The sequence below is a fragment of the Struthio camelus genome, chromosome 1 (genome assembly GCF_040807025.1).
Source record: "Struthio camelus isolate bStrCam1 chromosome 1, bStrCam1.hap1, whole genome shotgun sequence".
Lineage (NCBI taxonomy): Eukaryota > Metazoa > Chordata > Aves > Struthioniformes > Struthionidae > Struthio > Struthio camelus.
Window position 1 is genome coordinate 146,703,976 of NC_090942.1, and position 24,055 is coordinate 146,728,030.

Below are 24,055 nucleotides of genomic sequence, written 5' to 3' on the forward strand. Positions count from 1 at the left end.
AGTCATTAGGGAAAGGTAGGGAATTAAAATATCTAATCCCCTCTTGCTGCCTTCAGGTTAACTAAATTCATCTCTCTATATGTAATCCTAACCATGTTCTTGCAGGGTTTTTCTGTCTAATCCCATTTTGAAGCAGGGGTTCCTATATTTTCTGCTTCCAAACAGTGAACTGTGTGCCAGAGGTTCGTATTCAAACTTCAAACAAGCCCTCCTGAACAGTGGCTATTCACTCCTACCACATAACTAAAGGTCACCAGAAAGGTAACAAGAGAAAGTAGAAGCAGCACAGCGGATGCTTTAGATGACTTGTTTCCTTGAATTTTTGCAGTAATTTCCAGCAAGCTCCTGACTTATACCCCATATTTAATATGTCACTTCTCCCACCACATTATTTCGTTCTAAGCAGCACAGGTTGTGACCATGATGTAGCACCAAATATGAGTCTCCAGAAAGCTGAATGGGCATTTCTTTAGGTTATTTCCTGTACTACCTTTCCTCTGACTGAAAGGTCACCATGCAAATTATGTGGAAATTATTCCACATAAATCAAAGGGCTAATCTAACAACCAATAGAACAGATTAATGTCAGATTTGACAGAAGTCTCTAAAAATACGTTTTTTCTTACTGCCTGACAGCATTTAAATCTACATCAACATGGCTAAGAACCTGTTAGAAGATGTGACATTTTGCTGTGGCTGACAGGGATTAAAGCCAGAGCAGCTGCATTTCACTGGTTTCACACAAAAAGGAGGTAGCATAAAAGACCATTAATTTGAAAGCCAGTTTGGCCAATTCAGAAATGGAGGAGAAATCTTACTGCTCGGTGGGGAACTAAGCTAGAAGTTCTTTTCTACAGTCATGCTAGTCTGTTAGGTAACATCTATATTGTCAGTTTAGTATAAGCCTACTCTCAGATCAGCTTACCCACCACATACAAACACTGTTTATACACATAAACATGCTGAGTCACAGACTAGGCCGTGATTAAAGCGTTTACCAAGAGACAGGAGGGTGTTCAAGCATCCATGCGGCATCTAAGCATAGGTCCAAGGAGTGTCCAACTCCTGCCCTCAGCACTGGTGGTGATATTTGGCCAACAAGAACTGTAAAGGGCAGCTGGGTATCAAGATTTGAAAGGAAAGAATCACCCTGTAAAAAAGTAAACATTAAACATTTGTGCAACACCTCACTCCCCTGAAAGGTGAATTTGTTCAGCTGCCACCTAGAGTCAGATGCTATGGACATCTGTGAATGTACATGCTGTCTTCCTGACATGCAAATACAGATGATTGCTCCTTGGCTGGCATCTGTGGAAAGCCAGAGCATGCCTGCTCTGCGCAACCAATCAGTATGACCTCCTGGGAAATGTATATTTCCTATAAACTGGGGAGAATCTCACTTTGCACTTAAGAGTTGTCCTGGATGCACACTTCTGCATAAAGTGCATAATGCATAAAGAGCTGTTACAAAAACTGTCTGCATTTGAATAATACAGAAAAATAAACAAACTCTTCAGTAAGTTACCCAGGTCTGCTTGAAAAATCATCTGTAATAGCCTTTTTCAAAAAAATTATTAAGATAAGAAGTTAAATGATATGCTTCCTCCCTCCCTTGCCCCCACCTGCATTGTTTCTCCCTTTGTAGGGCAAAAGCTACCCCCACATAAAATCACCTGCTGAGAAAACCTAAGACAACTGGCAAATCTCCAAGCCAGTGTTAACCACAGGAGAATGCGCCCACACATGGTTAAATATAGACACCATAAAGAAGGAGGCAACGCTCTAACAAATGAAGTTTGTTTTTATTGAAAGAGCTGTGGCTGAATTGTATAAATGTTTGACATTCATGTCTTCTGAAGCTGATTTCCAGCTGAATGCTTTGATCATTACTAAATGACATTTAGAATCACTGCATTACACTGACTCAACGGAGCAATTGAGAAGTCTCACAGGGGTGAGACAGTAAGCTTCTAAGAGATCACACTTCACCATGTTTAAAAGTATTACAGACATGTCAGTTTGCTGTTTTCCGGGAACACACTGGAATGTCAATGCATAGACCGCAAGGTCCCATCTTTTGGGAAAACAAAATAATTCTGTAACAGATATAAAATGAAAAAAGTAGTTTGAGCTCAGAGTTTATCCAGCCTGAATTTTCTTGTGGACTGCCTGTATATTTGCAGTATTTACATAACTGCTCCTCCCCGAAAAGGGGGAGGTGGGAGCGTCTCCTTTGTTACTTTGAATTTTGAAAAAGTAAAAGCAAAATCTTTAGCTCAAAGCCAGACTGTAAGTTCACACACATACACGTTCACACACACACACACATATATGTGAACAAGTTTCTAAATTGATCCAGTAAGTTGAACTGAATAAAATTTGGATGTTTTTTGTAGAATATCTTGAATATTCTACAAGTTGGAAGTTGTTGCTTCCAAACAACTTTGTAAAAATCAAATTTATTATCAATCTAGTTTCTTGTTGCTTTACTATATTGTAAAAAAAAAAAAAACCATCACATTTCTAAGCTAAGCGGTGATATTTCAGGTTCTAGATGGCCTTCTTTTCTACCATTTGTCTAAAAGCTGTAAGTAAAACGATTTGAAAAAGAATTTAAGGAGGTGTCAAGAAAAATACATCTTGCAGCTGAACAAAACATGTAACAGATACCCACTGACCACATGCAATCACTCTTGTTCCAAATGAAGTACTGTATTCATTTTCAAACAAAAGCTCTAAAATAAGGATTGTTCTTTGGCCACATTATTGTATTTCTTTCCTACAATGTTTTAATAATGAATGTTAACATTTATATTAACAGGCTTTGAAAATCATAGTTCTCTAGGCCTAAAATAAATCATATCACATTACAGTATGCATTCATTAAGCTTTTTCTTTCCAGCTGTAACTTGATTTCTGACATTACACATTTAAAAGTCAACCACCTACAGTTTATCTTAATGTGTTAAGGGAACACATGCTTTTCCAGGACAGTTAACATCATGCTGCACTGAGATGGGAGATAAATTAAAAATAATCAGGAAAACAGAGCATGGTTTTCTTAAATTTTTTTTCTTCCACTTTCTGAGAGTTTAAAAGCTGTCTACAGCTTGCAGCTGTATTTTTTTCCTGTATTCACAGTATGCCATTGCTAGCCTTCTTGCAATTAGCTTTTTAATTTTTTTTTTAAGTAAATTATATATCATGGTAATTTCTTAAACTAGCTTTTCTATATTTATGATACGCTGTTATTTTAATCTATTGAAAGTTTATATCAAGATGCAAAATATTGCTTGAGTGTCACCCTTTTTAACTGTCAGCACTAAAGACTTATTTATGAGCCAGCCAAGTTAGGATGAACAGAATTTCACCTGAAGCATTTTGCAACGAATACACTAAAAATGCAGAGTATTTCAGTGACTAGTATTAACTGACCAGTATTTTTGTAGGATATTTAAAATCTGATTCCTGTGCACTTTATTTCATTTATAAGGCTGATTGATTAAAAAAAAAAAAGAAACAAATCACAGAAATTAAAAAAACTTACCATTATAAAAAAGAAAAGTGGGACGAAAGGAAACAGAAATATGTTAAGTTGTTTTCTTTAATAAACAGAGCTAAATACTCTCACACAAAGGTCAAATTATTAAGAGATGTAAATTAGAAAAACATGCCCAGCTTATGTTATTATCATCAAAGTCATATGAATCAAAACAGTTTAGCTTAGCAAAACAACACATTCAGATCCATTATGGAACAAACAGGCATGCTGCAGACTTGTTTCTGTAGACCAAGTATACATTTTCAGAAGCATTAAAATGTATAAGGTCACCTGCTATTAATGCAATTTTCCATTCCTGGCAGAAAAATCAAGGTAAAAAAGTAACTAAACCTTTTTTTTTTCAAATCCCAGCCTTACCAGACGTAACTGATATGCACTAACTAAAGTAGAGAGACAAAGAAAACTCTCTTCTTCTTTCCTAAGAACATCCAATTGCAAAGGCCAGCACATGACACGAGGCAGCAAGTGAAGAGATACTTCAAGAACAGCAGTCTTCTCTTCCTATAGGCTAGGAAAGTGCACTAACCCACTCGTCTAAAATTTTCAAGAATTTTCTTTGTGGCGCACCCACACTATCTCCTGTTTATACATGAACAGCACCCCATAAAATTGTTGTATTGCAAATGAAATTACCCTCTAAGTCTAGCTGGAAGTAACTCTCTTAAGCACATGTCAGAAGGACAGAGAATCAGCAGGTTTTCATTTCAACAAAAGTTGTCCTCTTTAAATACAAAAGAAGTCAAGAAGTCTGCCACACACACCAACAGCCCAGGTTGTGGCCTTTCAAAATCCTCCTGGTTGCTTCTCACATCACTAGGGCTTAAACAACAGTGACAACACACACAAACAGTACGTGACACTCGTTTTGCCTTTGCAGCTTTTCATCTTACAACATTTGATTGAATAGAGACTAGGCGATTGCTCTACAGGGCCTTCCAAACGAGGAGTCGCACCTCCAAAATTCTGTACTTCTTAACTTTCCTTATTCTAAAAATACCTGGGGCTACAGAATATTTTAACGTGGAAGAAATCCTAGCTGAAGTTTAGTAAGTTGTACTTCTAAGTAATTTTTGACTTAGCACACCTCAACTCTGTGGTTCGAGGCAACATGCTGTCCATAATACCCTCCAAACCTGCTTGTGACCCCAAGATTTCAAAATAAGGTCTGCAAGAACTAAAGAATGCTGCCCAAAGCACAGCACTTCCAACTTCTGAATTTAATTCTAAAGATTCTTCCTTCTCACAATCTGGTGACAACAGTGTTGTGCTAGAATCCGCTGGGAAACTGCTTTTAACTATTTCAATAGACTTCTTTACATGAAGATCTACTACAGAGAAATTTGGCTGGGTCTTGAAACTTCTGCTACACTTTTCCATAAACAAAATAAGCCAACTAGTGTTGTACTAATTCAAGAGAGATTCTAAAGCTTATAATTATGAATGTCTGTAGAAATAATTATAACTTACACCTTTTAATTCTGCTCACTTGGCAGTGCTAATGTCACAAATGCAATTTAGTAAAATTGAAAAGTATATTAAAGTAACCAGTCAGTCAAGAACAATACTCTCTGACACAACAAAACAAAATCTGTAACCCTGCATCATCTGAGGGGCACATGACTTTATTGGTCCTTTCCATTCATTCCTACTTTATTTCCTTGAATTCATGGAAATAAAATAATTCCAGAGCTATATGTTGTATGAGCATAAATAACTTTGTGCAAGGACTCACTAATCATTAATCTTACTATATTTCTTTTCAAAACACTGCACAGTTCACACACAATATCATTTTACATCTTGATACTTTCTTCCATGACTGCTCCTTTCACTTACATATTCTACAATAGCATGCCTGTTCCAAAAACTTTTAATTAATGATTTCAAGTCAGTAATTTTCTCTCCTAATCTAATTAACATGCCCAGTAAAAACCAGTAATTACTGTAAAAAGTACAGCTGCATGAAGCATGAGTTCACACTCTTGACTGTCATTTCAAACTGTGTTCAAGCTGTTTGAATTATATTAGCAGTAATTCTTATAAAAACTAAAAACTTTTTCAGAAGTGCACAAATTATTTCACTAAGTGACGGGGATAATTAGCCCAGATCAAATGCCACATGTATACAAGCACACTGTAGCTGGTATACCGCAATCTCTGCACAGGGCTGCGTTGTGCCTTACAAAAACAGGAGGTGGAATGCACCCACCGTGTTAGCACGTGAAGGTTAGCTACCCAGGAAAAGTGAGTTATCAAGTATCCCTTTACGATCAATGGAGAAAGTGAGATGAATCGTCTGCTGGACATTTCTTGAAGCGTTTCCTTTTCACTCATTTGTTAAACTTGCTGAGATTAGTCAAATCTAACTATCCAAATTCACAAAGCAATCCCCCATAGTATAATTAATATAATGAAGACTTATCAATAGATTTTTCTGGAACCATACTCATCAACATATTAGTTCCCAAACACAGTTATTCTTCAGAAGATTGTTCAAAGGGCCTGTATACACGTAACAACTACCAACTGCGTTTTCAGTTGCACTCCAATTGCCTACAATATGATGCAAATCCGCTAAATGAGAAGAGCGCCTTTACGAACTGCAGTTTAGAGTATTGTAAACAAATATAAAGCACCAGAAGGTTTACACCACAGTGACAGTGTTTCTTCCTCTGACTATACAACTCTGAATATGCAAGTAGAGCTAATATATATACAGAACCAACAATATCCTATAGCAATGATATTAAAGGTTGACATATACTATCTGTCTATTTTAAAGAGTTTTAGACCACTCTTAATTGTCCTGGTGCCTGATCAGCTTCCATATAAAACAGGGAGAGTGTCCACTAGTCCTAATTTCTTCTAGTTCTAATTATACTTAAAGTAACAAATTTTGTCACTGACTCCTATAAGGCCAAGATTTTATCCCCTCATTCACTTTTCTCTCACATGAAAGTCTACATCATATTTGCACTTGGATGCATTAACTTGGTTTCAGAAAAAAGATTTTAACTTAAAAAGTTTTTGTAGCATCTTCTAAGTGGTCACGACTATTAATAAAGAGCATGGTGGGGAGGGAAAATGATAAATATGAGACTTTCAAATTCAGAGGATATCAACTCTGCATTATACTTTAGTAGGCACTACTGGAGAACAATAAAGTTGAGGCACACGTAACAGTTAAAAAACAGCAGTCTGTATCTGTTCATCTTCTCAAAATATATGATGACCCATATCTACCTCTAACTTTGGTGTCAAATAAACTACGAAGAGAGCCTAATATCCAAGGACTGCATTTATACAAGAGACATTGAAGATGGCCGTTACAGTACACTTCATCTTAATATAAAAATGCATCCAACTTCTTTCTGATATGTTCAAAAGCATCTTTCCCCATGTAGTCCATTCGCCCTTCCTCCCATTTTCTCCTTTCATCTTCTGCACTTGGTTCTTCTGGTTTGAGGTGAATAGACAGCTCTGAAACAGCATACGTAACCTCATTCTGTGGGAAGAAGCAGAACAGTGGGAAAACAGTCATTTGGTTGTTCTCATTTCTGTGCTGTGAAGTTAAACCTTAAAAATCAAATTTCTGCTTTTTATAGTCCCAATTATAAAACAAACAAACAAATGACCAGTATTCAAACATTCACTCTTATTTTCATACCATGATCTCATTTTTCCAGACTTACTACTTATCCTAATAATCTTCAAGATCAAGTCAGCATAGTTCCACAAATGCAAGATAATACATATTATAAGTAATTCAACCAAATAAAAGGGAAACCTTGTTCCTGAAAGAACAATGCTGGTCAAACAGGGGCATCTCAACAACTGGTAATAAAGCAGGAATGTAACTAGAGCTGCCACTGAAAGTCTGCTTTCAGCACCACTCCAAGAGGCTCAAAAGCAAACAACATATCTCATGTTAAGAACAATGAGTAAATCAACTAGTATGGCCTTTCAGCGAAGTCCTCACAAATCCATTATAAAGATGCTTCAGAATAAAACTTAATGGGCAGAAATCAATTGCCTAAACTGCCTAAATGCCCTAGAATATCTATGACATCTGTCAGTTCTGGGCAAATAAGGCACAGGGCTTGCACAAGACCTATACCGGCAGACCAGATAAGGTACTTCATTGAGCCAATGTGACATTATATGCTTAGGCAACTGCATCCTATCATAGGTAGGCCTGCTAGGGTCCCAGTCTGTACCTCACCTGAAACACGAACAAACATTCTGAGGAGCTTAGACTTCCTCCCTATATATGCAAAGGGGCAACAATACTTGGTATTTAATTCTCAGGCTATGTATATAGATATATATATATATAACTGTAGTATCACACGAAAATTCCTTTAGTTACCATTAGCATGCACTAAAATCAGCCTTGGACGTTATTAACATCGGGAGAGGAAACATGTTTTTAGTGAAGAATTTCAGCTAGGACCAAGACACCCCTGACTGCAGAGGAGCTAGAGTTTCTCCTGCTGTTTTGTTTCTCTATCTTGAATTATGTCACCATAGTGCTTCCCAATCTACCTATAAAAAAGGCCTCATTAGGAAAACAGTTATGGTTTGTATTTCACAAGGTCCAATTCCTTGACACCCTGGCACCCTTATCAGTCCCATGTCTAGTGCAGCTGTGACATTGTATTCGGGCAGATTTAGTGCAAGGCCACAAAGCAAAACTTAGTAGCTTAGGTCCCATGCCTGTTGCAGTATATTCATGCCCCACTTGCTTGGAAACACCATTTCAAGTGATTTAAAAGAAAAAAAAAAGAAAAAAAAGGAAAAAAAAGGAAGGAACAGAAGGAATGGAAGGAACAAGAAAGCTTTGCTTGTATTACAGTTAAGATTAACACCATGCATTTATCACTTGGGGGCTGGTACGGGAAGATATACATTTAATAGCTAAAAAGAGTAACTAGTAAGAAGAGATCATACCCCAGTATTGGAAGCAGTTAAGGAACTGCACAGCTAAATGAGTCATGAAATTATTTGTACATTGCATCATAAATGCTTGATCTTTTCCAAAACGATGCTGGCAGCAAAGACATGCATGCAATTATCAGCAATACAATGCAGAAAGTCATGTGTACCAGTTCCGAGGTTTCCTGAAATGTTGGATGAAGCATATGTTGTTCTGAAGATCTGTCAGGCTCCAAGAGATGGATGTTAGAACCGCGCTGTTCAACTCCACATACAGGCTGCTAAAATACAGACACTGGGGTCTTATTAGGAGAACATTTTTTCCAGAATTTTCTTACCATGAGAATTCATACAAAACAAATCAATTTCAGTCTTGGGGTAGGGGAAAATAGTGGATGGAAGGAAGAGGAATGAACATATCACCAAGGACAAAATTCATCTCAACCAGCTTTAGCTAGCAAAATGGCATTGAATCTAAGCTCCTACTATAATCAATCTAGGATAAGTACTCCAAGCTCATCTTATCCTAAAATAGGTTCAAGAGTGCCTATCATTCTTCCGTGACTACAGAAACAGTCTGGAAAACTAGTTTACACTGGATACCTACCTTTCACAAGGCCAAACTTAAATGGGAAAAATCTAACTTTAGCATACTAGCCTGCTCCATAGTTCATGAGCTTTTTCTATGTATAGAATGAAAACAGAGCAGTGCATTCCAAAAGAGAGGTAAAGTAGAATAACTGAAAAGTCTTCTCCAAAATGTTTGCCTCTGCTGGTTATCAAAACATAACTGAATAGGCAGCCCACCTTCTGAAGTCTCTTTCACCAAAAAGAAGACAATTCTATAAGATTAATGATTACAACAAGCAGTGGAATAATGGTGTTTTTAAGAGAGAAGAGAATCAGGTTATTCACACCTATTTAATAGGATCTTCTGATAAACCAATCCTTCTGCGCTATAATTAAAAAGTAATTCAAATTTGAACCATACTATTTTAAGTCAACATTACTATTTTTTGCCCCAAACACACATCTGGAAAATGTGTCCGTATCTTGTTTGAGCATTCCCAATAGTGTCAGACGTATCAGGCACCCAAGATAAAACACCTTTTGCAAATAAATTATTTTTAAGATACAAGGCTGGGAGTTTATTCTTGCTATCTTTCTTCAGCCCTTCCATGTTAAGGGTGGAAGAAAAAGGAAGAAAGACTAATTTTATTTTATGGAGGAATTACAGTCTGAAGTGCTCAGGCAATGAACATAGTAAAAACCTTCTTTATCTGTTGACCTTACTAGAGACTAATGCACAAGTTAAAATAGCAGATAACATTACAACTGTAAACATCATTTTCTCCCAATCCTACTTTGGTATAACACAGTTTACCATACAACACTTAATGACTTACATCTGTAGAAACATCGTGCTATTAAGTTCAATCTACTTCCGGCATAAAATAAGGAGAGTCAGTGCAACAGAAATACCCAAATATAACACGAGTCACAAGAAAACTAGGACCCCTGCAGTGATCCTAAGGAGTATTATACTAAGAAATCTCTTACACTGTCCAAATCAGAGAAATAGGAAGAGCAGTTTTCTGAGACAACATTCCTATAAAAAAAATTCTACACAGGGGTAACAGAAAGGATTCTAGTTTTATTCATTCATAGAGTATTCATATTCAAAAGATCACTTTGGTAACAGAATTTCTTTATACTGCATTTTACTTCGTACCTAGTAACTTTCAATAAGTAATCTCTTTGCAAAATTCAGTGCAATTTTTTTCAATCTCCAGATACCGAGCATGCATGACTAAAGACAATGTATTTTCCTGAAACTATTTCTGTTGCTACTAAGAAAATTCGATGGCTATAGCTAATTTGAAGATGACAATCTCCAGGATCAGAAGCGTAATTAAAAAGATTTTTTAGTATATCAACTTATTTTGTTATTACATACAATAATACACAACATACATACCACATTGAAAATGAGCTTCTCAGGTGAACATGTTGTGGGGTATATTTCATATGTCTGCTCTGGAAGAACAGGCATTTGCAGTGAATTGGCCACAGGAGGACTGACCTTTTTCAGTATGATTTCAACTCCATTGAATGTATGCTAACAAAAAAAAAAGAACATTGCACCACTGAAATAAAATTTTGCATAAAAATTGGTATCTTATTTACTGAAAATGATAGTTTCACTTCCTCATAGGGATTGTAACAGTAAAAGAATAAGAAGTTAATGAAATCAAAGTTTCTACTCCCACACTCAGAGCATCTTGCAGTTTAGGTTTCTGAAATTCAAGAGAAAGGCCACCATCATCAGGAGGTGAATCTAACAAGTATTTCCGTTTCTATGCTACCTCAGCTGAAATACTTCTTCTTTATATAATTAAAGATAAAAAAAAAAAGCATGTGGAAATATGAGATCAAAAACTTACCTTTCCTTCCTCTGCTTTCTGATTAATTTGTCATAAGGGTTAAAAGCCAGATTCCTCTCTGATGCTGTGATGGCAATTGTCCAACTGATCTTATGGGCCTATGCAATTAGTTTAATGATAGAAACAGTATAGTACTAAAACCCCATTAAGAAAATGCATTTACACATGTGTAAAGGTGATCCAAATTGTAATGTCTGGATAATAAATTAAAACCATATCCTACTTCCTCTACACATTACTTAATATTGTAGGTCTCCAAGTCATCTATTTATCAACAGGCATTTTATTCTATTCAGGAAAAATGCATATTGCTGCACTTCCTTTGAAGAAAAAAATGTAAAGAGCCCAGTAAATGCTTGAGGATGCACAATTAGAGCATATAGTATCTTAACATAATTACCACTGCTTTTGCAAGTCTAATTTATTTGTTGTGACCCTCATAAAACAAGCTATAATGTAGTTCTGAAAAGGTAAACTTCACTATTTTTCAAGGGCCAGTTTTATGGCCTAAATCAGATTAGCTTCAAAAATCAGTAGAAGTTTGTTTATTTCATAGCCTGATGATCACCTTCACTGACCAATTTGCATCATGCTTTGTGCTTAATTTGCAGAATTTATATATATACATTCCCATGCAAACTGTTCCTTAAGAAGAGGGGTAAGGAAAATATCTGGAAACCCAACGGTACTAAAAATCCTTCCAAAACTATTAGTTTAGATTCCTCAATAAACAGCCACTACTATTACTACCAATCAATAAACATTGCTTCCTCATGTGATTCTTTCCTCTAGCAAATTCATAACTTTCAGAATGTTGGTTGCTGTGATTTCAGGCAATTCCCACTACCTCCTCATTACTTACCTTACATTCCTCAGATTCGGACTCTTCCATCTTCTGAGGTTTTTCTAACAAAGGCAATACACTGGCACTGTATATGTTCCACCAGAGGGCAAGAAATGACAGCTGATGCAAAGATCCAGAGGTGGTGCCATCCTGTATAACTCTCTTTGTTTGAAGGTTGTATTTGTAGTTCCAGGGCTTTGTCGACCCCAAAAAGTGAACAACTTTGGCATCTCTACCAAAACTGTAAAAATTAAATATACAAATCTATACCTTAAAGAAAAATGCCTTAATGCACACACTGCTGAAGAATCATCCTTACTGTCATTGGTGAGGTAATTTTGACATTTTAGCACAGCGACACATTCAGAATGAATATATTTTAATATATTTTCTTATCTCATCATTTGCAGCTATTTCATTTAGCACACAGAAAACAAAGGCTGCATTGCCCATTTTTTCCAACTGCTAATTCTAGCAAAAAAAGTTCATCAAGGAAAATGAAAGGCTCATGCAGTCCCATTTCTAGCTCTCTTGTCCATTGCCTTCATAAACCAATAAATACCGACAAAGTTGGTTATCACTGTTCCAGTATTTAAAATGACTAATAAATACATCATTGTAAGTTCAAATTCCAATAAGAGTGTTTTGTGCAACTGGAAGAGTAAATTCATGGCATACTAGATCTTTAAAACAACCTGCCTCTGCCAGAAAAGTTTCTCTAAATTAAGTGTTTGAAGCTATACAGTTATCAGTATGAATTTTGTTTCAAGGAAGAACCTCAGGAATGGTTAAAAAAAAATCAAAAACAACAATAAAAAACCCCAAGTGTTTCCTATACAACTGATTTGGAAACAAAAAAGGGAACTATTTTCAAAACAAGGCTTACACTAAAGTAACATTCTACATACTTTAAAATACTAGAAGAGCTTCACTGAAACAGTGTTTGGGACAGCATGGCAACCCAAATATTGCTAAGTCATCTTTCATTTTTGCACTCAGCTCTGAGTTTCTGTATCTGTCCAGATGCAAGCTCACATTGCATTTAAGCTTTCCATTGCATGATTTTTACATAGTAGGCCATTTTTCAGTACTGTAACATACAAGCAACAGATTATACTATTTTTATTCTCTTTTATAAAAAACATTTATTAATGACCTACAGAAGATTACAGTCAGAAGTGTTACTACTTACTGATTGAAAGCAGGAACATAGGTGTATACAGCACTGCTGCTTAAGTTATAAATGAAGGGTAAGTGTTTGTCAATATCTGTTGTTGCCCAGTTACTGAAGAAACTATTCAACAAGCCTTGATCACCCCCTGAAGAATAAAATTATACAACAACATTACTATGTTTGTATACACTCAAATCTACTTCAAAATTTCATGTCCAAGGATGTTCATGGGACAGCTTGAACTGGACAATACAGCCATAACAGCTGGTACAAGTGAATATTACTGTAAGGCTCACTTCCACTCCAGTACAATTTCAGTGTAACTGGAACACTATTGTAGCGTAAGAGCAAGGGAGTAAGAAGGGAGGTTGGTTTCTCTCAGAGCGAAAGAGTGAAGACTGGCGCGCTCTCTCTTTCCCTTTCTGTTAAATGAGTCAGGAAAATTAAAACTTACTGAGCAAGACTCAGAATTAATGTGTCTTCACACTGCACTTTTCTGGGAAGCACAGTCCGCAAGAAGTCAATGGGCCTTAAATACTTTAAAAGAGGCAAGGACCTGCACCTAAATTTTTTATGGGGGAAGAACTGCTTAAAACCCAGAGAACTTTTTCCTTCTTCCGCTCCACTAAATAGCATGCAAGCTGTGGAGAACTGGCTTACCAAAAGCGAATCTGATTTCTTGCACATCACCCTTTATGCCTTGCCCCTTACCATATTTACCCCTTACCATCAAAGCTGCCATGTTCTTCTGCAAACTGGAGCAGAAGGTTGTAAGTTTTTAAAGACGGTCGGAACACAAATACACCGCTATTGAAGCAGTCAGGCCAGCCAGAATCAGGAGCTGCTGAAAACTCTTCTCGATCAAACAGTTCATCAACATTGCATAACACCTTGGAGACAGCAGGAAAAATCATTATAAGAAATGCTTTTCTAGAACATTCAAGCAGCTAAATCAGGTAGCTAAATCAGTATTAATAGAATAAATTGGTAGTTTGGCCAAGTACATAGCCTGCAAAGCATAAAAGCAGTGGCAATGGAAAATCTGCTAAGGGTCAAAACCTCTATTTTAAATAAGATATGGTAGTGTTAATTACCGTTCTCCATGATTTCTCTGACAAAAAGCGCAAGCTCATTGAAATTACTTCATGAGCTTCGGTGATGATCAGCAGGTCCCTTTAAATATTATATTATACCATGAAAACACACACTATCCCCTCGCTTCTTAGCGTAACTTTCCAGACATAAAACAAAGCCCGCTATTCTCAATAACTGCAACAGAGCTCAGTAAAAGCTGGGAATCCAAATAATTTGAGTTAGCAACGGCCTAACTACAGAAGTAGCAGAAATAAATCATCTCTTGTTACTGGTTTTCAAATGTAAATTAAGCTCAGAGGTTTGCTTTGGGTTTTTTTTTTAAGCTTCACAAGGAAGTGGTAAAGATCGATAAGATTAAGAACCAAATCGCTTTTAAAGTTTGTGGAACGACGGTTCTACAATCACTGAAAATTCGGGCCCCATCCATAACGGCTGTCAAAGGAGCCACCAAGAAGAGCAGGAGAATAAATCATTTCACTGGGAAGATCATTGTTTCATTGAATTTTTTTTTTACATGAAGTATTTGCCTTTTTCCTTTAACTATAATGTAAACCTTTCCTTCTTATCCCCTGAGCAGAACTATTTAATTTTGTTTCAAAATCAGATATAATTCTACTCAATTACAATATATCCCAATATTCCAAAATTAACCACTTAAGTGCAAGGGAAAACTGACATGATTCTCCTTCCAAAAATTATGGCTATTTTTACCTTGGTATCTATACAAAAAAATCACGGATTGTTTCTGATTTTTTTCTGTTTTGAAACTGGCCTGCATTCCTGATCAGTGTAAGCCCAGAGAGAAGTACACAACAGAGATCTATTTTAAGATCTCTCTGTTAGAAGCCAGTTTGCATACAGTATGTTTATGGTATCTATTGAGGACGGTCCTGAGGCTACTCTCAAAACTGGATTAGTTTTCATGCAGATAGCAAAACTCTGAACACTGCCAAAATGTGCCAGCTGGAGCACCTTTGACCTCGTGACCCCGAGCAAATCTGGTCACTTCATATGCCGGTAGGCTGTCAGATAAGGAAGCATCCCATGTTCAGAGTGGCTCTTAAAGACAGACACATGGCCGTGGCTCCCACCCTACTCACCAAAGTGTCTGCATCCATGAAGACACATTTGCTATAATGAGTAAGAGTCCAGCAGTGAAGCTTAGTGAAGGTTACACCCAGTTCTGGCCTCTGTAACAGAGCCAAACGGACCGAGTCAGCACTGTCAAGTGCATCTACCTCAATTACTTCATCGAACACGCTGCGGAGGACAGACCTACCAGAGCAAGCAGTGGAGAGAAACAGGGGAATTTAGAGAGGTTTATCAGAGTTCATTATTGGCATGAAAATAGTGACACGCAGCGATCATTTACTGTACAATAACAAAGATTAGGTAGATTGTTTAGAAAGAGAAATCAAAAGTGCAGAGTCCTTGTAAACAGACGGTCTGGTGCAGTGTTAACTATCAGGACATAAACTACTACCTCTTGCATTAAGAGGCCTGCGCATCTCAAAAGTGACAGGTGCTGTATAGAGGAGAAAAAACCTTATTGTAGCTATTTAGTCTCTTACAGAAACACCAAGAGAAATTAAAGCTGCTCTCATCCTGTACAATTGTCTCTAAAGAAGAGCAACATACTGTGTTCCCTGTGCGCTGTACAGGATGTGGCATGCACTCTCAGCACAGTTATTTGCACTTATTATGCCTGAGTAAACACAGCTACAAACTTACATCTTTTAAAAACAGACAATATATACTTTATTACTACCGCAAATCCTCTCAAATGAGACTTTTAAGCAAGACATCTTTCTTCCATCCATACCTTCCACACAAATTTTATAGGCGATATCAAAGTAGGTAATTTTCCTTCAAGGCACAAGAAAAAAAAGTATTTTAAACATAGCGTATTTATTCACATTGTACTATTACTCACAAAGTCCTGGATGTCACACAGACACAGAAAAAGAAAAGCCTGTGCTGATTATCTAGATTCATTTATGATGAACTGTCAGAGTCATTAGATTTTGTTTGTCTGGTCTTCAGGGCACAGGAGTTAACTGGGGAAGAATTACGAGCAGGTACAGATTTTCAGAAGCGCAGTTCAGTGACGCACTTTTTCAGACATTATCCATGGTCCAAAAAATATTATAATGTATAGACATGAAAAATTAATGGATTTAGAAAAAATCCATTAAAAGAAAAAAGAAAAAGTATCCACTCAGGTCTCAAATACATTTCCACCAGTATTAGCTCTGGAAAATTGCATTGTTCTGACAAAATAAGTATTTTAAAAATCCAGGAAAAGTAGATTTCTTTACATCGAGTCACAGCAAAAAATGAAAATATGTTTCGTTAGCCAGCTTCATTACAAATAATTTCACGTGGCACACAAAAAGATCAAGAGCTTGCATACTTCCTAAACCACAGCAGAACCAAGAGCTCAAGTTGTGGTATGATATGTTCCTTTCGATATGCAGCATGATCCTCCAAATAACAGGGTTTGAGTTCAGCAGATCTAATGAGATTTGTGCACACAGCATTCTACCGTGCCTGTACAATCACAGCCTAAGTTGGAAAAAGACTTTAAAAAAGGCAAAAAAATGTATTTCGCATCATGATAGCTACGCAATGACATTCTGCAACAATCAGTCATCTGAAGTCGAGCCCCTAAAGTTTTTGGAGGGGTCTTGTGTCTCAGGTAGTAAGTGCCTTGCTCTTTCTAAAAGAGAGACGCTTGGGGAAAAAAAAAAGCACTGGTGCCTTTATTTTGGCTCAAAAGGAAGAATCTAAACCTGCAGTTCCCAGACTTTCAGCTGGTGTTCCCAACTACGAGCGTGAGACTGAACTTCCAAGTGTAAGGTCTACTTCTGCCAGTGAATTCTTACCAGGTTTGCAATCTTAATTACAGGTGTTATTTGGGACCATCAGAAACTGCTAGCCAAGGGGGAATGTCTTGACATACTTCTGTGAAATCTGTCAGAAGCCTATTAAAACCCTTCATGACATTGTTTATTTTTCCATATTATCAGCCTCCAAGAACACATGAATTCTTACCTCATCCCGCTGGAAACCTCTGGTGTAATTAGTACTGCCAGTTTTCTAGATGTCCTATGGTTCCGCAAGGACTGTCCGAGAACCAGAGCTCCTTGACAATAAACATCATCGGTAGCAAGGGTCACAAAGGCTTGATCCGTTACTGTGAACAAATATTCAGAAGAGTCACTTTACAGCTTTAACATAAGCTCTTTTGGCAGCTTCCTACAATCTCTCCTCCAGCTAACCAACAGGCTACAGCTTATAACAACCTGCAGTTCCTGTGATAAGCTCTTTTATTTCCCAAGCTCCCCCAGAAGACAAAACTGAATAGAGAATTCAGTAAGCATGTTTGTAGAATGTACGTTTCTGAATTTTGTTATTTTTGTTTGCCTGATTTTCATAATACCAGATATGAAGTTTTCAGACTAACCTTAGACAAATAATCCCCCAAGCCTTACGGCCTAATCATGGTGTCAAATATTTGTATTTTACATTTAACTAACACAGTAATACAACTGATAAACAAGATTTTCCTGTTTCCATAGTGCCAAACCTAAGAAAAACAGTGGATAACAGCGTTAGCCAGAAATGTCTATCTTTCCATGACTTCACCGAATCAACCAAACAGGCATAATTCTTTGCTCTACCCTCTTTATACTGGAGTGAGAGGAACTGACTGAGCAAGCGGCACCTACTGACATATTTGGAGAAACTAGTCGTGGGGGAGGTACCCCTGTCTCAAGTACCTCCAAGAAAAGTGGAAGCATTCCTTGGACTCAAGAAACACAGGGAAAAGAAGTTGTGGCAGATAAGGGAAACAAGCTGCAGCCCTGTGCAGTAACAGACACAGCATATTTTATACAGATACCAGGCCTGTGGCAGTATCACCAGGAACCATTTCTTCAGCTCTGTCCTCTGACAGAACCACCCTTATTGTGGGTTTTCTGGAGAGAGTTATAGTCTAAAATCTAGCAAGGTGAATGGTATGTCTTGAACCAGCAGCAATACTTCAGTTAGAGGCCACAGAACTAACCAAAACAAGCTGACTGGGTCAGAGAGACGAAGGGAATTCTGCTGAGCTCTACAGAGTGTACTACAGCTTCAATAAATACTTTGAATTACTTATCTAAAACCACCATCATGTTATTAAGGCATAAGAAATTATGTTAAAAAAAAAAAAACAAAACCCACAACCCTGTCTCATGGTTTCCAGGCTGTGTGAGAAACACTCAGAAAGAATCTCACAGAGCTAGTTGCAGAGAGCCCAGCAAATGACCTCATGGCTGCCTCTGCCTAAGGCTGCCAAAATGAGGTGTCTAAACCTCCAACCTAACAGCAAGGCATGTCATGAAGGACGGCTAGAAGCTTTCAAATACTAGTATTTTCCTATCTTTTTTGCCCTTCAAATCCAGAGCAAAACACAGCTCTGGATATCTGATAACTCCTCAAGAAAAGACCCACTGGTGTACTGTCCTCTTTCCCCACCTTTTTTTTTTTTTTTTTTTTTCCTATTTTCCACTGATCTCCTGCCAGGCCCTAATTCTGATCAAGCCCAATACACTGTACATTTTCTGACATCTTAAGATAGATTCCTGTAACTCAGGAGAGTCCCACCAGCATTAACCTTAGCCAAAACAACTGAATCATCTGCCCTAAATTTAAATTAGTTTGCAGATCCCTCAGCTAAACAAACTCCAATGGCATTTTTAATCACAATACCCAGAGGAAGGAAACAAAGTAAAAAGGAGCTTTCAGTGTGGATGCATCTGAACCTCCTGTTATCATAATTGCTCAAGCAAGTTATGGGTGTTAAAGAAACAGTGAATAAGAAGGTGCTTACGTGGACTGGTTTGAAAGAACAGCTGTGCAAGTAAACTGCTCCCACTTCAACTTTCCAAAAGGTTAAATGAACACATACACGCATAACTCGAAAAAAAACCCTTAAGGCTACTTCAGCAATAAAGTAACTCTCAAATGATAAAGATACAAAGACTCAGCAAAGAAAGGCACTTTTGTATTAGGACAGAAGCATCTTCAACCAAAACAAGGTAATAAAACAAGTACTGAGACGAGTGTGGGGGAGCTTAGTACAAAAAGCAAACTGTGACGTGAGTAGGAGTTTAAATCCTAAAATACTATTTTAAATAAGAACCATAAAACTGAACACATAATCATCTTATTGCTTCTGCAAATTCTTTTAGCTACAAAAGCTGAATATTTGCATATAAATAATAAATCCAAAAATACACAGGCTACTCATCAAATCGCTCAGCAAGCTGGTATGGCAAATTACCACATCCTACACACACTTTCATGCCCTGTATTTCTCTGGCCAAAGTTGTGGTAAGAACTACAAGGAAATGAACCGCCAAATGCACACAGTTTCTAAGAAAGTTTTGCTAAAACCCCTCAAAGAAAAGAAACGGATTTTCTCTTTTGAGAATAAAATTTGAAACGCATATTGTGGCCTTCTTAAAGGAGTAAACCATAACACAGTTAATTAAATAAATAATCAAACTACTGACTGAAACCATACAATATTAAAATATTTTGGTGCAACGAGAGACGCTTATGCTTGCTATTTCAAAACCATATAGAGGCATCACTAATCCATTAAGGATTCATTGGAGGTGTAAAAATCAAAAGATTTTGTCACTACTTTCTCTTTCATCTAGTCTGTATTTTCAAGGAAGAAGCAGCATAGCTTGACTTTCCATGTTTAGAATTACTGCTCTTCGAAACGTTGTCCCTATAACGGAAAATTTTACTTTCAAAGCTGAAAACTAAGGACCAGATTTTCATACAGACTCATGAAAATAAATCCTCTGCCTGAAATCCCCACTAAACTGAAATCAAGGAGATTTTTTTATTAAATATAATGTACCCAGCAGCACACTCACTGACTTGAAACGGAAAAAGAAGCAATATTTGATCTTTTAATTTCAAAGGCCAAAGGTGCACGTATTTAAAATTCATGACAACTGGATTTTTCAAGTGACAAATGCAGCTTTTGCATAACTTTCAATTCTTCATGCTGAATGACAACGGGATTTTTCATGGAAAACACCTAGTGTGAACTGGATTAACTGTTCAAGCAAATTGTTTTCAAGCTGTGGAACCCTATTGCTACTATCATTGACTCTCGTGAATTATGAGAAAAGTAAGCTTATGATTAGAAACATATTTAAACTATGTCATATGAATTTATAAGTCTACTGATTTCTCTTGTCTAGATTAGCATACAGCATATGAAAATGCAAAGTTCAAAGTCATCACGGTCAGCACTGACTCCTCTGTTTTAATACCTAACAACAATTGGTCAGAACAAACCAGGGATTTTCAAGTAAACAACTTTGGTGGATTATTCAGAGACCACTCTGCAAGAATGAATAGCAATGGGGAAAAGACAGCAAAAATAATGTAACTCACTCTTACAGTCAGGGTGATTTATGTGAAACTTTACAGCTTTTTTTATCCAAGATCACTGACTCCTTGTGCCACTTACTTACGCTTGTACCTCCTACAAAAGTGCCTGAGGTAAAATTCTTTAACTGGCCTGAAAACCAATTCTAGGGCAGCAAGACAGCCTTACTTAGAAACTACGGCAGCTAGGCATAAAGAGTGGCGATCACTTTGATGTTCAAAGAAAAAAAAGCAACAACAAAATGGAGACAAAGAGAGAGAGAAAAACAGGTACCCAGTGACAGTGATTCATAGTAAAAAGCACCAAATGAACCATATGCACCTGCCAGCCTGCAGACAAGTCTGCTTTTTTTTTTTTTAATCCACTAGACATTGCTTTGTAAACATATTTCTGTCTTCCTTTGATAGACAGAAAAGGATAAATGTATTTGAGCAATGGCTGCTAGGCCAGCCTTCACGATATCAAAATGTTTCTAGACTAACAAATAAAATACGGCAAGTTGCCCACTCCGAAACTGCAATAGGACACCAAAGACTCATATGCTATAACCTCCACACAGGCAAATAACACATTGCCAACTTCATCATAAAAGTAAGAGGAGATGACTCAATAGCTAGAAATCTCCAACAGGCTGGCAATATGTACCGCCTTGCATGCTAACCAACACTGTCTCACTGTTTTCTTAAATTCCTCTGTTACCATCTGCTGTTCCTTTTTCACCTCCGCCCCCTTATCCTCAAGCTGCAAGCTCCGCACAGGAAGCACACCACGGCCTGGATTTGTGCCTGGTGAGCCCCAATGCACCTTTCTGGCATCCCAAGAGTCAGCGACATAACAGCTGCAACTCGCTTGCTGTTTTGCAACAACGGTTTTGTTACTTTCCCTCCCACACACAGGTCCCCAAGCGTCTTCCCCCAAAGGCACATTTCAGTGAAGATGTGTTAGTCTACTGCAGAGATGAATAAAGTCATAGACTTTCTCACTTCCCTGGCCTAGCACAACTATGTTAGAAGCGTGGGGAATAGAAAGCTCTGCTCCAGATGACATCCACAACCATAGAGGCAAGTAGAAAGTAAACAGCTATGTCATAGCATCCTCAGAAACCGTTACACGAGTTTTTGGCACAGAGACAGCTCTTGCCATGGTTATCAAGTGATAGCTGGCACTTTTGAGTTTCTGCGTTCGCATTTCCTCAGTCTGGGCCCAAGAGTAGAAACACTTACACTACTGATGAACGTTATGTTGGTGCAGCTAGCACTTTTGCACAGACCCTTGTAAAAAGGAATACAAATTGACGTTTGATGACAAGTACAGTATTTTTCTTGTCTAACTAAGTTCTACCTGACCAAAAAATAGATTCTCTATTATTCATTATTAAAAAAACAATGAATTTTAGTCGACATAACTACTGCTATTATCTTGTAAGGCTATATAGAGAGGAAGTGTTTCTCATTCTGTGTAGCTTTCATTAAATATCTTTCAATCATGAACACTTTAGTCTGCTTCCAGATCTCGCAATTTTTTTCATTCAATAGACAGTAAATGATCTTATGAAAAATAAAATGCACCAATATTATAATATGCAAATAAGCATAACGCACAGCACCCAAAACTGGTCCCAAAGCAGTAATATAACAATACAACAGTAAAAATTGCTTAAGCAGTGCCTGGAAAATCCATCTTGGTCAGGACGGGACAGAGGACTTCATACAGGAAATTATATGTTTCCAGCTTTTCCATCCTCCTGTCAGAAAAACTCTTAAACAATTCCCTAATTCAGAGATGACAGGCTACATACTTACCTCTGCCTTTGGGCCTGGTGAGTTCCAGGTTTGAATTAACGTATGTCAGCGACACTCTTTCAAGAAAACCAACTTTTGGGGACTGCTGCCCAACTCTTTCCTGAATTTTGAGAAGCACCTTCAAAATATGAAAAAGCACTTGCACCCACCCCATGTGACTAGCCCTAAACCAACCTCACAGCTTTAAGGATAGCTTAAAACAAAACCACTGCCGCTGCTGGTGGGATACAACACAGGTTTCCCTTAATCTCGTTCAGACTGGGAACGCGCACCCCAGCTATATCACCACGGTATGCCGCGACCACTCAGGAAAGTTCGCAGGGGGCTGGGCAGGCTAGTTTATATTTGTAAGTAGAATAGATAAATGAGTTTAGCTCTTTCATCCCACCAGCCAGATGGTTCAAATCCTAATCTGAGATAGCTAATTACCGCCCAGTACTCCGCACTAACAAAACAGGGGAAACCCTCGCCCGTGCCGCAGCGCCTTTGCAAGGGGAAAGGCCGCAGAGGGCCTGGGCTCCTCGAAGGAGAGCGGCGAAAGGACCCAGCCCACTCCCACGCAGCTCTACTCTCCCTTGGGGCGGGGGACGCGTTAAAAAACAGGGTGCTAGAAAGTCGGACGGCGCCCGCTCAGCGAGGCTCAGGCGGCCAGGGAGGAAGCGTACTCACCCGACATGCTGCAGGACGGGGAGCGGGCCGCCCTGTCGCAGGCCAGCGGGGCTCTGCGCCCGCGTCACCTGCCCTCGGCGCCCCGGCGGGCTGGGTAAGTCGCCGAAGGGGATTAGCCTCTTTCCTGCTGAAGACAGTGGGAGGTGAATTATACGGACAGGGACTCCAGCCCTCCCGCGCAGCAGCAGCAGAAAAGTGGCATTAGCGACGAGGACTACCGAGCAGGGTTGGCGCTACTCTGCGCCCCCCTCCCCACCCCGTCTCCCGACCCGGCCTGCGCTCCCCTTGGGACGCCCTGCCCCTGCCCACCCGCGGCGGGGGACAGCCTCCTCCTCCGCCGCCCCGCGCGGCCACCCACGCGTGGCCGCGGCACTGCGGCGCCCCCTGGCGGCCCGGCGCCGCGCCGCCGCCCCGTCGGCGGCTGCCTCGCCGCCTGCGGCCGAGGGGGCCGTTACCGAGCCCTGCGTGGGGCCGCCCGCCCGGCAGGCTGCCGCTGGGCTGCGGGGGGGTACGTGGGCGAGGACGGGGAATCGCCCCGCAGCCCCGCCGCGCCCGTTGCTCCAACGGGCGTTGTGTGGAGCCGGCGACGGCCGTGCGGCGGGCAGCTGGGAGCCCAGCGTCTGATCCCGGAGGACTTTACTGGGGCTAAGATCTTTATCAGAGATAAAAATAAGTCCCGTTGGGGCGGGGCGGGGGGGGGGGGGGAGGCCGCCTTGGGAGCGCGGGCGGCGCAAGCCACAGGCCGAAAAAAAGAGGGGGTTGGTGGGCTACCTCAAGGCGCCTTCGCGCCCCGTGGGCCGCGCCGCCCTCTCCGTCCAGGCACCCCACACGCGGCCCTGCTCAGAAACCCGCGAGGGAAGCAGATAAGCTAGAGGAGGCTCGCCTATGCAGTCTCTTTCAGGAAAACAGAGACGTCTCTGACGGCTGAAGTTGCAGAAGGTAGCAAAGAGGGTTTAGAGAAGGAGCACAGGGAGTTCAGTGCGGCTTCCGGCAGCTGCGGTACGTGGGACTCACCGCAGGATCACCCAGCCTTACCACAGCGGGGGTCGGCCCCCTCTCAGGAGCCGTCG

The 24,055-nt window shown here is 39.3% G+C and overlaps 1 protein-coding gene across 24 annotated transcripts; it reads right to left on the bottom strand.

Annotated features, from left to right (window-relative positions):
- Positions 1-1,783: 1,783 nt before the first annotated feature.
- On the bottom strand, positions 1,784-23,625 carry GYG2 (glycogenin 2). 24 transcript variants are annotated; one of them, XM_068921939.1, is made up of 11 exons: positions 23,441-23,625; positions 22,986-23,112; positions 22,317-22,434; positions 17,109-17,250; positions 15,155-15,329; positions 13,687-13,849; positions 12,978-13,104; positions 11,804-12,026; positions 10,476-10,616; positions 8,668-8,778; positions 1,784-7,067 (listed from the first exon to the last, which is right to left on the bottom strand). In XM_068921939.1, exons 4-11 carry the CDS (start codon positions 17,111-17,113, stop codon positions 6,906-6,908), a joined length of 1,107 nt encoding a protein of 368 aa, XP_068778040.1. In that variant the 5' UTR covers positions 17,114-17,250; positions 22,317-22,434; positions 22,986-23,112; positions 23,441-23,625; the 3' UTR covers positions 1,784-6,905. The 24 variants fall into 24 exon arrangements, with proteins under 24 accessions (XP_068778040.1, XP_068778023.1, XP_068778053.1 ...); XM_068921922.1 differs by having other exon boundaries at positions 22,317-22,416; positions 23,441-23,617; XM_068921952.1 differs by having other exon boundaries at positions 22,317-22,416; positions 22,986-23,109; positions 23,441-23,607.
- Between the last annotated feature and the right edge of the window lie 430 nt (positions 23,626-24,055).